Source organism: Ambystoma mexicanum, chromosome 2p (genome assembly GCF_040938575.1).
Source record: "Ambystoma mexicanum isolate Mex_15411 chromosome 2p, UKY_AmexF1_1, whole genome shotgun sequence".
NCBI classification, from domain to species: Eukaryota; Metazoa; Chordata; class Amphibia; order Caudata; family Ambystomatidae; genus Ambystoma; species Ambystoma mexicanum.
The window spans coordinates 377,483,818-377,502,391 of record NC_090923.1 but is presented as its reverse complement, the minus strand read 5'-3'; the positions used below and the strand labels follow the sequence as shown (position 1 = coordinate 377,502,391).

The window sequence follows — 18,574 nt, the reverse complement described above, 5'->3', positions numbered from 1 at the left end:
CCACTGGCGTCATGCAATGACTGATGCAGGTCCTCAAGTTGGCTATGACCAGAAAGGAGGTCATCAGGAACCTCTGCAGGAACCTCACCTTACTCAGACCCCTCATCCACCTCAGAAATATAATCCAGAGGCCGGAAGGAGAGTACAGAAAAAGGAATAAAGACATGTTTAGCCTTGGCCACAGCCTTTCTGGGGGGTTCCACTGTGCCACGGGGAACCTCCGACAAAGCCACCTCGAAAGGCGTCGAGGGCGTTGATGGAATCGGCGTCGACGTCGAGCGCGGCGCCGACAGCTTCGACAGCAGCCTGGCCGCCGATGGCGTCTATGACTTCCTCGGAGGCGGAGACTCGAGAGAGTCCATCGACGACCTTGGCGCCGCAGGCATCAATGTCTTCTTCGAAGACTTCACAGGTTCTCGCGGTCTCGAGGGCGTCGGGGACCGGGTCCTGGAAACGGCATGTCTAGAGCGACCATCCTTGTCCGACCGGGACCTAGAAGGTGCCCGGTGGTCTCGACGACCGCTCGAGCCCAAAGGCGTATGAGCAGCATCTCTAGAACGGTCACAGTTCTAGACAGGAGTCTTTCAACAGCGCGGATGGACCAGAATCCTGCGATTGGAAAACCGCCAACATCTCCTTTCGAAAGGAATCCCATTCCTCAGGAGTGGAATGGTTGTTGGGACAAGCAAGCCGCCGGCGGGCGGAGTCCTCGGACGAGGACGGGGAAGGCGACCTGTGATGGCACTTCCTGGAGTGCCTCGAAGAGGCAGAGGAATGGCGGGACCTACTCCCAGACCGAGAACCCCCCCGACTCACGACGACGATGCAGAGAGTCGCCCCTCGAATCATCCGTCGAAAGACCAGTGGAACGCCACTTTCCAGGGCTTGGCCACCTTACCGACCGACAGCTTCTTTTTACGCTCCCGCAAGGCCTTCGATGTGGGCGATTGACAGTCGACACAGTCATCCGTATCGTGGTCCTCCCCGAGGCACCAGAGGCAAGTGTTGTGCGTGTCTGTCAGCGACATCTTGGACCCGCACACCCGACACTTCTTAAAACCGGACCGCAGGGTGGAAGAAGCCAAAGACATCATAAGAAACAAGTTCGAAGAACCGAAAGAACAGGTTTCAGTAGAACCCAGGCACGCCGAGAAGCGAACATGTTTGCAGAAATAACGGAACTGAGGCTACGGGCATCGTGCGTCCCACTTATAACATCCGGCGACGTCGGCTCGACAGAGGCCCTCGAGGACAGCGTATCAACGTCATCGACGCAGGACGCAGACACCGAAAGATTTTCCAAAGCAGCACAGCTGTGGTGATTACTGTCATTGATATGGAATACATCAGAGGACCCAATTCCCTCAAAAGCTTGTTTCTTTTGGAACTGGCATAACAACATGAGCTCATTTCAAATTACTTCACGAAACCAATCTATTTCTGAAGTGACTTGGAAATTCCAGTTTGAAGCGGTTTACGACCTCCCAAACCAGAATAAAATGTTTAAGACTAATCTGAATAGCAATTCCTGGTACACTCACTTTGATCTTGAGGATATTGTTAATTTGATCCATTGGGCTAATTCATACCGAGTCCCATGCCTGAATGGTCTTTTGAAATGTTTCCTTTAAAGGTAACCTACCGTGGGCTGCAATCTTATTTAGACGGTTCAATAATATCTTGATAACTCGTTCTACTCCCATTTCTGAGAGATTATCTCCTATATTTCCTCTATGTAAGAAGGCAGATAGATCAATCAACTATAGACCTTTCTCCCTTCTGGAAGCATCTAGTGAGATTGTTTCAGCTCTAGTCTTGAATGACTTGGAAAAATTGGCAATTTGGTCACATGCATTGGATAATATTCAGTGAAGGTTCAGAAAAGCCTTGTTAAACAGCTTCCTTGTACATCTGTTCCAGAAACAAGCACATTTGCTGAAGCACCCAAATTATCTAGTATTTGTAGATTTATCTATGCCCTTTGATATCACTCTAAATCGTGTTCCAAGATGTATAATTTGGGCTGCCCATTGCATCATTTACATCTGTATACAAGAATGAATTAGATAGTGATGTTAATTTTTCATATGAGATAAGAACTCAATCTTGTCTGTACAAAGGATCTGTCTTGGCACCCTTTCTTTATAACAAAGATATTTCCCATATTTGTATGGTCTTGTATCAATGAAATTCTTTCCCTCCAAAATTGGGTCATTGTCTCATTCAGCATCTGACTGTCACGTGCGGAAGACCGTGGCGCATTTGGGAGAAGTGGAGGTTCCGCCATTAAACTACACATTACGTTCTCTGCGTAACGTGCAGTAGCAGTCTAGTGGTTTCCAACATTGCCACTGCCATGTTCTATAAGGAGGACTCATTCATTCTCCTATGTGTGTTGCAACCCATTTGGACTCCCCTATGGGTCATATGCTGTTTCGGTGCCCCCACGCTCCTATTCCATTGTTCCTGCCTATTTTACCTCTTTGCTGTCTTCGCCCCGCTGGAACGCTCTGGTTCCTGCTGTTGTTCTCCCACTCAGCGCTCTCCCTCCCAGGGCTCACTGGTGTGCCAAGTGCCTCTGCCTGAGCTACGGTCCTCTCCTGCTTTCCCTGCTGGTTTCTCTTTCCAGGGTTTCTCTTGATACCTCTTTAGGATTACGTTCCCTACGCTGGTGCTATCATTGGGCTCTCTATCTTCTTGACCTCCAGTGTTTCTTTAGGTCTTGCCTTCCTACCCCATATTTGGACTCTCCTTTCTCAGTATCCCTTGGCAGGGCTTTTCTTTTTACCTGTGCCTGCAACTTGCCTCTACTCCGGCCGACTGATATCTGGTTCATCTCACTTACCTTGACCTCCTTTTTGGAACTACACCTCGCCAAGATCCCACTTACCTGAACCTCCAGTTTGGAGTTACACCTCGCCAAGATCCTCAAGGGGTTTTTCTGCCACACAGGCTTTTTCCCTAATTGGCTGTCTAAGAGAAGGGACCACTAGTCTGCCGGTTATCCTCAGCAGACATAGTGGCTTCCCTTCGAGACAGACCTTATCTCTTCAAGAAGAAGAAGGCTTCATTAAAGGAGAAGAAAGGACAAAGAAGGGGAACCTCATCAAGTCAGGAAGAATCAGGTGAGGAACAAGAAGTCCTGTCTGATTGGAGTGAAGATCCTGACACTGACTTACATGGATGATTTAGTTGTCGTGGACTGGACTCCTACTGGGTTTCAGCAATCACAAAATGTATGTGATTTCTTAAATGTCTTAGATCTAGAGATCAACCTGGATAAATGAGCACATTATCTTTAAGTCCAACAATATCTGAATTAGGGGTTTCAATTGGTATCTGAAAGGTACCAAATAAGAACTTGTTGATAGATTTAAATATCTGGGTTATGTTTTGACTCTGGTGGTGTTTGAGGCTCAGATGAAAAAAGTCAACTTAAATTATGGCTGATTTTCAATATTGCCTCTCCTACAATATTATAAAGCCAAAACCATTCTGTGCCTTCTTTATGGTGCATAGTCTAAAAATGTAACCTTGGATTGGGCCAAAGTAGAGACCTTTGTTTGGAGGCATTTTCTTGCTTTACCTAAGGGAGTACCTACATATGTAACTGGTCAAAAATGAGACCTGATTTCCCTGCAGGAGATGGTTGATTTAGAATGCTAGTTGCATGATCATGTGTCTCTTTAAACACCTGGGCCTTGTATTTTCTGCAAGTTTATTATGCTCTCTGAACCTTGAAAAGACTGACTTAATCTTTAAGCAGAAGAATGAGTTTTATGAGATTGAAATTTAATCTCTTCTTAACAAAAGATTTTTTACCAAAAATAATAAAGTGCATGGCTAACAAAGAACATAATGTATGAACACATTTATTTTAGCCCACCCAGTAAAAAATATTGTGATGGTGGTGATCTCTCAATAAAGTATCACAGCTGAAAAGACACAAGGATTTCAATTTCATTCGATCACTCTCATCAATATGATGTTTTAAACCCAATGAAGATGCAATATAGAGGTCCATAGGCCTTTGCTGATCAATTAGGTAGAAATGGTTTGGTAAAGAAGGAAAATAGTATTTGTTCATTACCCAAAATTAATAATTTCGCCCCATCCCAGACAAATTATGAATTTTGGGTACTGGGAAAATAAAATCTCATCAAAGATCTGATTATAGAATCTTTAAATTGTGTCATTCAGAGAGTATTCAGGTTCAGAAACTCTAAGTAACATCTCTTAGACTTAATATGGGCAGAGTTTGCTTTTACTTTCTATAAACTGCCTACTTAACTAAGAAATCTGTGTGCATTAATACCATATATAACAGAGTCATTCAATGAATGTCAGAAAATGAATTTTAGTTGAATGTCATTCATAGAAACAATGCAGTTTGTATATGATTAGTCAATCCCATTATGGGCCAATCTAATTTGTCATCAGAATCACTGGAACCACCCCTATACTTTAATTATATCTCTTTTTATTTTTCAAATCTAACTTTATGAATCATGAATGGGGTCAGCTGGTTAGGTTTTATTTACCTTCATACAAAAAATGAATTAAACTGCAAACAGTGCTTACTATCTGTGCTACTAATATATTTTTAAAAAAGGCATGAAGAGTCAATAGATTTCCCCACGATAACATTGTTCCAAAACTTCAATATGTAAATGTTTAGGTAACACTGGGGTGTTTTTGAATGCTATGATTGAGATCAACTTCTCTATGGAATATGACATGTTTTAGTCCATCCTGTGTGACAGACAAACATGCAGCACTGGCCTTCAGAATTTTTCCTTTGAATCTACTTTATAGTTATGCTCACATTTATATATATTTTGTAGTGACACCTTTTTCTCCAGGTGCTTGAAGTTTATAACATAGCAACATGCTGTTTGTAATTCTGAATATACAATGGATTTTATTTCTGATATTGATTTTTGACAGATTTAGAATTGCAAAATGTTTGCTCACTGATTGTTGTGTTTAACATGTGAGACTTTACTGTGTTTGTATATGCCCCATTGTTTACCATATTTTGTGAGGAAGGATAGCACAGAGGCAATGTGTTTGTCTTGGAGGCAAGACAATGCAGCGCAACACAGGTTCAAAGCCTGAACCCGTGCTTAGAAACCACTTGCTGGCATTAAGCGTGTTATAAAAGAACAATTATATTTATATTTGAATTTCTGACATATATACAATTAAGTTGTGAATACACTGAATAGTTCATATAGTAGCATCCTCTAACACTTACCCTAGTTCATCTTAAAGAGTATTAAATAATTGCTTAGTAGTGTCAGTGCACACTGGAGGACTAATATTAAGTAATTATAATAATGTGAATTTTATTTAGTCACAAATGCATCCAAATTATTCATGAATTATGTTTTTTTCAGATTATTGGACAGCTAAAAAACATTTGACTTTCAAAATGATACAAAGTTTTGAATTCAATTGAGAGGTCTTGAAAAAGAATTGTTAATTTAGAAATATGGGTTGCTCCAAGGAGATTGAAATATCAAACTTTAACAGAAAAATCTTTTCGTTCAAATAGTAGCTATCTGCCCAATGCCATTCTCATCCTCTAAGAAAGAAATTTGAAATAATGATGATTGCAAATTATCATAGAAACATAGTTTAAATGAGGCGCAGATAACATGAAACACGAAGTGAATCAACATTTTAGTGCATACCGTATAATATAATCACCAGAATACTGATGAATTTGCCCGTTCAGTAGTGTGGCTTTTTCTTTACTAGACAGTTGCTTTCCACACTCTTAACAATATCATATGATAATAGTTGTATGTGCTGTCTCTCATTTGTCCTTATATAGACTTGAATCTCACCTACTGTTTTGCAAACAACAGATCAAACCGGATGACTACTTGTCCTCACCTTGTAAGAAACACCACACTGTCCTCCTCTCGCCTATGTTTACTTCTAAATTTTCTTGAGGCAGTTAAATTACATCACCTAATGAATTCAATTGGATTTAAAAATTACACTGTTGCACTGTATAGGCATTTGTTATCTACCTTACGTGTATTAATAGGTAGATGGGAGCTAACTCTCCAACACTGAACGGTACAACCAGAAAACTCTTAACGAAAATGCCTTAAGCTATTTGCCCTTCTTGATGACTGGACATCAATCACTGACTCCTCGAATGGAAGTGATAGCTTTTAACAAAATAGGAGTAATCTTTTACTGACGGCATAATTCTTTGATGACTTAAATACCTGTACTTAAACAAGCCAATTTTCAAATACGAGCTACTAATGTTAGTCATTTCCTGATTGGTCCCCTTGTGAAGCTCTAGTTTTGATTGTATTAACTGTCCTTTCACAATACCCTGAACAACAAAATGTATACCTTTTTTTATGCAATATCTATGATATCATAATTCAATTCAAATGATCTCATTTACCCTAAACTAGAGATCAACCTTATTCCGTACGAGCAAATGGTCTCAATTCCAAGTTCATACAGAGGTTGATTTAGACTGCAAAATCTGTTCCGCAATACCTGCAGTCATGGTAACTATAACACACCTTACACTATTATCCTACAACATCCACTCTACAGCATATGTCAGAGCCATAGTGATGGAGGGAGTTTCTTAATACAACAACCAATATTCTGGAAAACCATTTCGAACCACCTGAGCAGCCATTAGAACTGCCTTGTCTTTTGAAAGATCTCAATACCAAACCACGTTCACCAGAACATCTCTGCTTAACTTCTCTTCTATTTCCCAAAGAGCTCTAGGCTTATCCAGAGCAGTGTGCTGATTGTGGAGATACACATATACCTGCCGGCAATGCCATGAATCCAGCACAGCAAATTCTTACCTCGCAGTAACTCTGGACAGCATTCATGAATGCTTCATCTGCTACAATCTGTGTCTCTCCGTTGATGAAGGCTTGGAATCGATCTTTGACCGTTTGAAGTTGTTGTTTACTTATCTGTAAAATGGATATAAGAAAAAGAAGAATATTTAGCCTGCTTCATACACAACAATATCTTGACCAAACACTTCTTGCATTAATATAACCCATCCATTTGCACCAACATAGATGTGTCTGAAAAGTGTCTATACATGTTAAGCATGGTTTAATGGCATCACAGTGGTAGAATCAGGGCAGAGTAAGGTGACCAAATAGTCACAGGCTCTAAAACAAATTCGAATGCAAGAACAATCTATAGCATTTCTAAGACTTTGCAACATCATCATGTACTCTATGTAAAAAAATTGTAACAAAAAAAAATCTGTCCTAAACAGATTAGGTGCGCTAGGCTATGTTGCACCACAACCCAGCTCATGGGCATAACATTCAAAAGGTTTACTCAGACAAAAGTACATAGTTTATCTCTGGCTGAGCTAGCATTTGCTGAGAGCACGGGTAAATGCTACCACTTCGAAGATGTTGCTCAGTAGTTGCGAAGTACAATGAATTGCTAAACAAATCATTATAAAGTAGCACTCTTTACTAACAGACTATGATCATTAAAACACAGCAGAACTGCAAGAGAAAAACAAAGGCAGAATGGATGTCAAACTAGTGAGGCTGGATGACTGTAAACTAAAGTGCAGTTTAAGATAATAAAAATCAGTTTATTAAAAAAGGGATAAAATATAAAATAGATGTATTTAAGAAATATTTTGTGAGCTCAAAGTAATGGAAGGGCGCAAAATAAGGACCGGTGGTTGGTGTAACCAGGGTGGCAGGCAATAACAACTAGTTCACTAATTCCACAACTTTAGTCTTTCTTGTGGACAGCATCAAACTGCTTTTTTCATATGCTTTGTGTGGGTTTGAATAGGGTGATTCAATATTCACAATTGGCTTAGTGAATAGCAGCAGTGCCCCCAACATGACTTGGTTCTACTGGTTAAATCACTGATTTCGTAGTGTGAAGTGAGATTTGATGGATCAGGTGCATTATGTTGCATGGTAAGCTCTGGGTTCGTGTGGAAGGTTCCCTGCTAGCTCAATGGTTTGTTCATTTGATTTGAACTGTCGTTGTGTCTGCTGGTCATTGTTGCAAGGCAGATCTTTACTGGTGGTTGTTGGGGGCTCTTCTACATTGAGCCTAATGGAACAGAATGCTCTTTACTTTCAGTTTGAAATCTCAGTGGGACAACAAGGCAAACTGTATCCATGTGCTTATCTGGGTGTACTGGATCTCTGGTGCTTAGCCAGAGGCAAGTGCCTTAATTTCTCTGCAAAGCCTCTTTTCTGTTGTCAAGGGTTGCTGTGGAAAGCACATTGTTTCTTTCTGGATCCCCCTACCTTCACGGCCTTGGCATGAGTCTTTTATCCCTCGATTTCAAACAAGATAATTAGCAGAGAGGGCATTTCCTTCCTCTTTTGCAGCAGTCTAAGGGTGTTTTCCTTCTGGCAGAGGTGCTGAGCATGCTGGGAGATATACAACTAGTGTAAGTGAAGCTTATTACTACTGAGCCCTAGACTTCCCTAGCTTCACACATTCATGAAAAATGGGATCTTACTGCAATCCATAATTCCTTGCCTTCCCCACCCTTTGCTGAACAGATTACATAGGTCTTGTGGGGTGCAAAGGCCCCAAAACCAATGGAACTGAAAGGCCACTGGGGAAACAACCTGTTAGCATTCAGAGACCTGCACACTGAAACAGGGTCTATTTAGGCAATCTATGTTGGTGTCTATCTGCATTTGAAATCCAGAGAAAGCTAAAACAAAATGTAATCCAAGTGCACTTTGTAAACACACATCGCAATACTGGCTGAGAAATAAATGCAGCATTTTCACTGAAACTGCCACCCATCAAACGGTGGTGCACTGTGACAATTCAGACCTACTTTTCATCAGGAAAACAAATACCAAATAATTAAAAGTGTATTTTATTAATGACTGAAAGAAACCGCCCTGTACTTTCAGCGCAAAAGCAAAGTGAACCCTGATCAGTAAAACACACCAAAGAATCAATGCTGATATTATGAAATGCGATATGTGAGTTCCTTTCAGCCAACGACAAATGGTGGGTCTCTGGGCAAACTTCACAAAGGACTCCCCCCTACTGAAAGCCTAGTTTGGGCATCCCACCTGTTTGCAACTGCAATAAAATGTGGCCTGCCTGAAAGGTGTTGAAAACCAAGTGTCGCCCAGTCTTGGAGTCTATGAAAGCTCATTTCTGTGCTGGCCATGTGGTCTAGCTGGTACATTACCGGAATGTAGCAGGAAGGTGTGAAAACAGGGGCTGCAATCAAGGCTGAACTCTGAAAGAATACAAGAAAACAGAAGCTTTTCAGATCAAAAGGTGGTTCCTATCAGATAAGAGGGTAGGTGTCATGAATCAGGGGCACAGATGGTCATTATGGCAACGTTGGAAGCATTTTGCATTGGTGTCTCTGTTCCACTCCAAGATGGCGTCCAGCAGTGTTTGCAATGCTCCAGTTCACCGGCTGCCTTGTATCCATTGGGCTGCGCCCATTAGTACTGCAGGATTACATATGGAGTCACGAACCGAGAGCCGTCGCGTAACTACTCTCTTTGGCAAGTGCACCATTTCATTCATTTGTGCACAAGTTCACCCGTCCTCCATGCTGACTTCCACGAATGCTGGAGTTCCAGCTGCATAGCCGTGCTTATGGGACCTCACATAGTCACTCTTGAGGCTTCACACTTCCATCATTTAATGCTCAAAGCTCTGTCCAGCAGCCGTCAGCCCCACAGTCAGCACCTGCCAAGTTTGCACTTCCAATCGGTCTCCCTGACAACCATTGCTCAGATGTCAGACTCCTGGCTTCACGGGACCATTACCCCACACACCCCACAAGCCTTGAAGTTTGGAAACCCAGATCTTTCGTGCTACACTAGAAGAAAGCATGGGCAATCACGTCCGCTGCATTTCTCTTACTGGGGACGAGTGTAAACTACTATCATTAACTAAGGAATTAGACACAGGAAGGATGCTCGCACTCAATACACCCCTATAGTTTGTAAGAAATGAACTAGTATCAGGCAAGTATCACTATTATCATCAAATAGTATTTATTCTTCAAATTGCTGACACCCGACACGTGTTTCGACCCCCTGGTCACTCTCAAGGCCAACATACAACATCAGCAATTCATATCTCTAGGATTTGGAAATGACTTCCCGTGGTATCAATATGTCATGGTGTTTGTTGATAAGGACTGGTATCAGAGGATGGTGACAGTTCCTAAATGGATGTATTTAACAAAATCCTAGTTCTGTTGCTGGTTAAATAATCCCAACTTCCCTGTCCGAGGTCCCCAACAAAGACCTTTAAGTGAGGAGGGGTTCTGAAAACAAACTTTAGAAACTGTCCCCACTCTCTAGAACTAGCATTTGAATAGAATGGTCCTACATGTAATTGATGCTTGGGTTTTGGGGCTGAGGGAGAAGTGCTTAAAAAGTGAGACCTCAAGTATCCAAACTTGTACACCAAACTGCCAGCCTTTTTAAGGGCACTGGAAAATCCACATTGCACAGCACTATATATGTAAATTGCTTATTTTCATTGACCAATTTGATTATTTCTCATAGTGAAATATGTATGAAGTAAAGTATTGTGATTTGTGTTTTTCCCAACCAAGTTTAATTGTTAGCCACAAAGAATATGGCATGTGTTGTTTTAGTGTGATCTCTATTACCTATCTTCCAAAAAATACAAATATATTTCCTATACTCCAGCCTGGTTTTGGCTCAATGTGGACACGGGGTCTGGGGGATATGTGTGACTCTATATGAGTCTTCAGTAAGTCTGGCACTAAAAAAACTTAAGCGGGTACTGCAGGGCTCCTTGAATCGGGGTGGGAAGAAACTCCCCAAGTCAATATAACGCGGCAGTCTGTTTCTGACTCAGATGTACTTTTACTTTCCCCTTAACACCTGTATGCGGTATTAATGTGTCATTTGGTATGAACAACCTCACTAGTTACATTGGGCCTAAAATAAGTGGTTACAGATCTGAAGGGTGTTACTGCACACTACTATTATTCCCACGTATTAAGCCCAAACCCAACTGATGGCTGGCATCTGATTCACTTATTTGCATTAAAACTATTCAGGCCCCAACATGATGTACTCACATTGCAAAGCATATTGCTCTTCCAATGTGAAACTATGTGTTTACAAGCATCCTAATTATATGTTGGGAGTGCATTGCCACCAGGTATAATAGAACATTTGCACTCCCATTGGAGTTTTCACTACTCGCAATGTAACCCTCACTGCTTCCTGGCACACCCTTCATCGGACAAATATTGTTTTTGTTTGGTTATGGTAAATTCAGGGATGCCAACATACAGATTCAAAATATGAAATCATGTTTGGAATGTCGATAGGCTTTAAAGTAAGATGTTACATTTATTGTCATGAGCTCATTTCAAACTGCATGGAATTTTGCTGACACTTCAACGTCCAGCTGCTGGTTTGTTTTTCGACTGTCATTAGGAGTTAACATGCACATCTTCTATACAGATACCAGTGACCTACTCATGAATCCCACCATGCACCAGGTATCCCACAAAGGTTTAACAATAGACATCAATTTGTAGAGACGGAGAATATGTGGAACGTGTAATTGGTTAGTAACAAATACTTTCTTGCAAAATCCCACTTCAAATAGTTGCTACAGTTTGTTGTTACAAACTCAGTAAGCGCAGCCTGCAGATGTCATTCTGTCATTTCAGTCAACTCCTGAGGCTCATGGAACTTTACTTCATCTGTAGTCGCTACTTCTTTTATAAAAACTGTAACATAACCACTTATTGTTTCTTTCAAATCTGTGAGACGCGCATGATCGGATAACAATATTTTAGTTGTAAACTCAAGAAAGATAATCTTACGATAGGAACGCTCATTTGTTTTTTTAGTAAGGGAATAGGAACTCTCGAAACATTACATTTATCACATGCAGACCAAGTGGAATGACCTGCTGCACATAGCTAAACCAAGAAAACCAAATATAAACCCTCTCACACTTTAGTAATTCTTTCTCGCTGAAACACTAATGTTCATGGTGTTGTTGATCATCCCTTAACTTTGATACTAGCATTACAGACAAAAAGGGAAAAATAATGACAACGTGTATAGTGGTTACTAAGTGCGACCAGTGAGTTTTGAAGCATGGGTGTAATTTTGAGGGGATATGCAAGGGTGTTTGCCCTCCCCCCAACGTTTGTGGCACACCATTTTGTTTGACTCATTTGGCAGGGGACACTTTCATTTAGATGTCATGTTCTCCCCCCACAACATTTTCAGCAAAGTTACTCCACTGTATTGAAGGACAAACAGATGGAAGAGAGAAAGAGAGAGAGAGGAAGAAAGTGGCTGAGAGGAAGACTGTGAGAGTGAAAGAGAAAGATGTTCAAAACAAAGAAGGCAAATAAAAAAGAGAAGACAGCCATAGGGGCAAACGAAAAGACGGATGCCAAAATATGGCGGCACTGACAGAGAAAAAGTATGAAAAATAAGGAAGATAATTAAGATGTAAAAACAGAGGCAAAAGGGAACCAACAGAAAGGGAGGGTAATGGGGGAAAATAGAGGGATTTAGAAAGAAGAACAAAGATGAAGAAGCAAGAAAGAAAATCATTCCGAAATAATTGGAGGGAAAGGGGCAAAGGAGAGAAAATAAATGAAAGCAGCAAAAGGATAGTGAAAAAGAGAAAAAAAAGGAATGAGAAAGTGAGATGCAATGAAATATGGCAAGAAAGACTAAGGAAAGTGAAAGTGTGTGAAGAAAAAGAAGGAAAGGAAGATGGATTAAACAAGAGAGAAAGAAAGGCCAATGCTGGCATACGCTATGTACTTGGGCCGTGGTGGAGTCTCTTGCTCTTCCACCACATTTGACCCCTACTACGATATAACTATAGACTTGGGAAGATGCAGTCTCATTATGGGTATTTGACAGCAAAAACTGTAGGGCCTACATGGCAAACAGGACGCCAGTGCTTTCAGGATCACTTATATAGACCCAAAGGAACAACTGCATAACCAAATCATTATTTGCTCCTCAGAAGTGCAGCTGTATCCTTCTAACTGTCTACTTGCTAACAGTCTGGACGTTTTTGCGTGATCATTTCTGGTGACAAACATATCTTTACTATACTTAAAATAAATTGAAATGTTGGGAAGGCGGAGCACAATTGCTGCATCAGGAATACTGAGGAATGTATCAGATCATAAGAAAGACTACTGTATATGTCATTCATGTCTGTGCTTAAGGCTATATGATAGTTAAATGTAGGTATTTAATGGAGGCTAGCTAATTGAACATTGGGAGTCCTCGTTTTCTGAATATTTCAAATGTATGGACGTAACATCATTTACCCTGACTTGCTGTGCATTAATAGGTCATAGGTTTTAATGTCAGTGGGTCCAAAGTGCCTATTGTCATGTTTCAGGTCCATCAAATGAGTACCTAGTCGATTAATGTAAATATTAATTAGATAAGATCATTACTATACATATTCTTTTCTGTTCAGAATTATGTTAGAGATATGTCTTATGACTCAATTAAAGAAAACAACCATATTTTGAAGATCAACACATCTCAAAAGCAAATGCTAACATCAATTATATATAAAATGATGTAGGTAACTCTCTCAGAGGGATTGGTCTGCTGACCAGAACCCCTCTCCCTAAACTCCATGTCAAAAGCATGGTGTACACCTGTGCCTAGCTGACTCAATATCCTGAGCTGCAGCCCCTGCTCTATCATGACATAGAGTAGTTTCAGGTCACAGGTATCCTCTTGACAGCTGCAGTGATAGTCAAGTCACTGCAGCACTAGGATGACATTTAGGATATGCACCTCTAATCCAAAACCCCATAATTATTACTGTCCTGGTGGCATGTTAAACTTTGAATAAAAGCCATACACGTGTTAGGGTTTGGTGGATGGTAGCTTTCACAATTATTCAAGCCACCTCAATTTGATACCACACATATATCAGTCCTGTGATCCCAGCTCAGACATGGAAGGGTTGTATGCATTTCCCCCAGCTAGGCTGTCTCTGCAGCTCCGAGTAAGACTCTCTCCCTGGAGGTTCTCTCCCTTTGAAACTTTGTGCGGGCAGGCAACACCCTCTCCAGTGAGACAGCCACTCGCTGGAAACAGAAATCAAAGGGCATGCCCTTCCCAAAAGGACTAGCCTAACACGCAGGTGATGCATATTAAAAGGGCCTTGGCAAGGGAAGGGGCAGGGATAGTGTAGACAGAGGGAGCTCAGACTAGCTGAGGGAAGGTTCTCCCATCTTGTTTTATCTCTAAATCTCTCTTCCTTCCTGCCCCCCCAAACTTCCTTTAACGCAAAACACTTTGGGTGTGCTGTCAGATGGCAACATCTGCTTGTTCATAGAACAGGAACTGATCCCCTTAAATCAAGCTTGCATGTATCTAATCACCTAGAGACTTTATCCTTTAAATGAAGGGGTTTAATACTCCTTCTCAGATTAATTTTTGAACAAACACCTAAGCACAGATTTTTCTGAAACTCTGTTGGGAGATTTGACTTTCCAAAGCCCTCCACCAGTAAGGTGAACCCTGATTGTCCAAGGTAGAGGTGAGCTCTGTTCCCCACACATTCATAGGACACATTGAGGGTTATCTGCCACTGGAATATGACTTGCATATCTTCCATTCACACTGCTACCCAGGACCTCAGTGAGGTGAAGGACCCCAGAATTTGTGCACCAGCCTCACTTCCATTGGGAGCCCAAGAACAAGGATTAATTACACTTGTCCCTGCTCACCTGAGAGGGACTCACAGCACCTGAGAGTCAACACAGCAAGAATCCCTACATTTACCACTATTGAACCACTGTGAGCTATGATTCAAGCCCATATAAATACATCAAATCACCAGGAATCTCCAGAGCTGCATTTGACACTCATACAATTTTGAACTTCTGAACTGCACGTTCAAACTAGTTCACCGCTGCACCATGCTAGGTGAGTGAGCCATTGCCTATTCTCAAATGCAAAGCACTATGTAGCATCTGCCACCTTTAAATGAACATCTGACCCACCAGCACCGTTTCTGCCAATCTTCATCACCAGTTGAACTGACTCTGGTGACTCATCGGACCACGACCACCCGACCCCCAACAGCCCATCCACTTACCTGCATATTCCGCTTCGAATCGACTGTTTAACAGACCCTGGAGGCCCTCACAATCCACACTTCCTCGAGCACCTCATCAACTGACCACCTAGCACAGTGCATTCAATCACCAACATCTTCACAGTCGAACAGGCCATCAAACCGCACACAGGGCTCCCACAATCCATCCATCTTAAAATCATTGCTTTGATACGCAATGAACTTCAGCTTGACCCCTGATCAAGATTGCTCTTGTTGCTCACCATCTAGAACAACAAGTCCACCACACTCAAGCCACTTCAAACAGCACAAAGAAGTCTTGCTTATCGTTCTCGAACTGCCAGGACCAGCTTAACACACTATTGACTTGTGACTGCCCCCTTGGTAAACTTTTGGCCCAGAGACTAGCTAGACCAACATTCATCCCTTTTTGCTCCAGTACACATCCTTTTTACGATCACTATAATGACTGTGGTTCATTATTGCCTTTTCTCCCCCTTCTTCATTACACAGAGTACTGCAACTTCTATTCGCTGTTCTTTTTTCTACAGTGTTTTCTATACATTTTCTTGCTGATGGTGTGAGTAATTCAAGCATAAATACCTTTATAGAACCTCAATTGGACATTCCCTTTATTTTGGACACCTATACTTTGCTGTTTTAATTGCTATTAAATAAATGCACACAACCCTTGAGAGTATAGCCTTGCCTCAGTCCACGTTACCACAAAAGGCAAAGGAGGTATATTTCTTAACTGTGTCTTTTTTAACTTTATGATTCACTGTTGCTTTGTGGAAGAGTGAGGGCTGAGTATGCAGTTTAGTCACTACTCACACCTTTGTTCATACAGAGCAAAAGTCATTTCATCACTGTGACTCTTATAATTACAGCAAGGTCAGCATATATGGTAACGGTGGTGAAAGAGAATCCAATAGGGTTACACCCCGAAAATCAGATTGTATGAATAATTTATTAACAGGGTTCGGGTTCAATGACTGTACATTACCAAAGATTTTTTAACAGTTATCTGTAAAATGCTTCTTGATTCAATGCATATGGAATCCTTGATGCTTGGAGCAATTTTTTGCCCGAAGCTCTTCTTGCCTCGACCATTTATCCAGGCAGTAGTTTGATGACCAAGCTAGTTTACCAAGAGATTTAGATTGCCATACAAATTTCAGGAGTTCTCTACACATTTAACATGATCTAAGTTGACTATTGTGAATTGTTTGGATCAGTTTAATTTCTTGTTCTCCATGTGTATGTGTTTATCATCTTGTGTGTTCATTAACAGTCTTTTGTTTCTTATGTTGGAACATAAATTCTCTGTACTCATATATGTACATATTGCAGAGGAGAGAAGTTTAAAACAAGAATTGAGTTGAAAGTTAATGTATAGCAACAAACAGAAGAATACAATATCACAGATTCTGATATGTCAGTTTGAGCAAAGGAGGCATTGCAATTCTCCAAGAAGAAGTTGACCAGTTTGTTACACTACAGTCCTTGTTTTTGGGCTACAAAGATTAAACTAATTAATAACACAAATGTGTCAATGCTTTACATTGTGCAATTTTAAATATCACCAAGCATGCCATTTTATGGCATATTAACAGTTCTTCACTTGATTGTTGATAACATTTGGTCCGCTCTCTTGCTTAAAACATGATGGCTGACTCGAACTCCTCTTGGATCAAAATGTTTTTCAGGGATGTTTCTGCTTTTGGCCTGATGGGTGGTAGTCCCTGAAAAAGCAGGGGGTAATAGGGTAAGGTAATTCTAGTCTATATTCCGCATTATTTAAAGCACAAGAACGTGAACCTCAGGTGTCCTGTCCCAGTGTTTCGTGCACCACTCTTTGACATTGCAAATGAGCACAGACTTCCTAATTTGGGGTTTTCAAGTGACAGGAGGTACGAGTAAATAAGAGTGTTGTAACAATGTGCAAGTGGTACACGTTTGGCTCTGTAGGAACTAGGTCGATAGAAAGGTAGATACACACAAACAACTCCAAAAGGTTCTTATTGGGTGGTCAGAAAGTCAGTTGCTTTATAACAAGAAACATCACTTGAACGCTTTTACTAACAATCACGTTTGAAAAAGGATCAAAATAAATAGTTCAAAAAGACTTACGTATTTATCAAATAGTTATAAAATATTAGTATTTAATACTGAAAATAATTCAAAGGACTAGCATTGTTTGGCATCCCTGCGTAAATCACTTTACTTTTTTGAAGTTGAACTGTTTATGCCATCCCTTGTGTGGAGACAGAAGTTTCTTCTTTTTTGAATATAATATATATATATATATATATATATATATATATATATATATATATATATATATATATATATTGCAAATGGTTCACTGAAATAGCGCATTTAAACCCAATAAACATTTGTGACCCAATAACCTGTGATGCATGTATTGTAATGTTCTGTAATTTTTCATTTGTATAGCGCCTTTATCCCATTGGTATGGCCTCAAAGCACTGTAGGTGAACGCCCTCTGGGGACAATAGTCCAAAGTTTGGGAAAAAATTAGTATTTAATAATGTGTGTGTGCATTTTGGCGAAAGCGAAATTGGCGTTGGGGTGGACAGGTCCCTACTAGCTACCCACATAGAGCTGGCAAGTGGATGAGTGCTTTGAAGTTGAACGAGAGAGTATTTGAGAGAAGTAGTTATGTGTCCAGCTAGACAAAATGTAAGCAAAATACATGATGGGTAGAAGGGTATGAATCAATCGTAGCAACTGTCATTGCTCTGGGCAATCTTCCACTACATCACTTTTTAGCCCATCTGCACCATTGCAGAAGAGGACTACCCATATGCAAATTAGCCTTTATCCAGTCCAAAATGCTAGTCCATGCTGCCTCTGCACAGAACCAAAAGATATATTTCAGCTTTATTGGGCCTAATCAGTGAGGTACAGCTTGATTTCATATAGCACAGTGAGCAAGGGGCACGCGTCTGAGGATAACCTCTCTCACTTAGACATACAACATATAAGCAAAACATTTGATGGGTGGGTGCTTATGAATTAATCTTCAACACTGGGGTTGCTCTAGGAAACTTTCCACACAATTGTTTTGTATACCTTTTGCATCATTGCAGGAGACTAGCTATATACAAATCGGTCTTGGTGCTGCCACTAAGGGGAGCAGTTCAGCTCAAATGGTTAGGCCATGTCTCCTCTGCATGGGAACACAAACAACCCAAGACATGTTTTTAGGCACATTGTGCCTCATTAGTGAGGCTCATCTTGTTGCCATAAGGTGTGGCGAGCAATGGACCAATGATTGGACATACCCTCTCTCATTTATAGAGTCAAAATGAGCAGAGAATGGGTGAAAGGATATGAGTTAACCTTAATCACTGGCATTGTTCTTGGAAACCTTCCACATCATTGTTTTTAGCCTGTCTGCAACTAAGGGACCAGCCATGTGGAT

General features: G+C 40.9%; 1 protein-coding gene across 24 annotated transcripts in view; it reads right to left on the bottom strand.

Moving 5' to 3' along the window:
* Positions 1-18,574, bottom strand: part of CADPS (calcium dependent secretion activator) — a 2,044,505-nt gene that overhangs the window by 1,627,644 nt on the left and 398,287 nt on the right. For all 24 annotated transcript variants that reach the window (XM_069643727.1, XM_069643719.1, XM_069643721.1 and 21 more), the window contains exon 2: positions 6,858-6,971. In XM_069643727.1, coding sequence (XP_069499828.1) covers positions 6,858-6,971 — 114 coding nt within the window. The remainder of the gene's footprint in view (positions 1-6,857; positions 6,972-18,574) is intronic.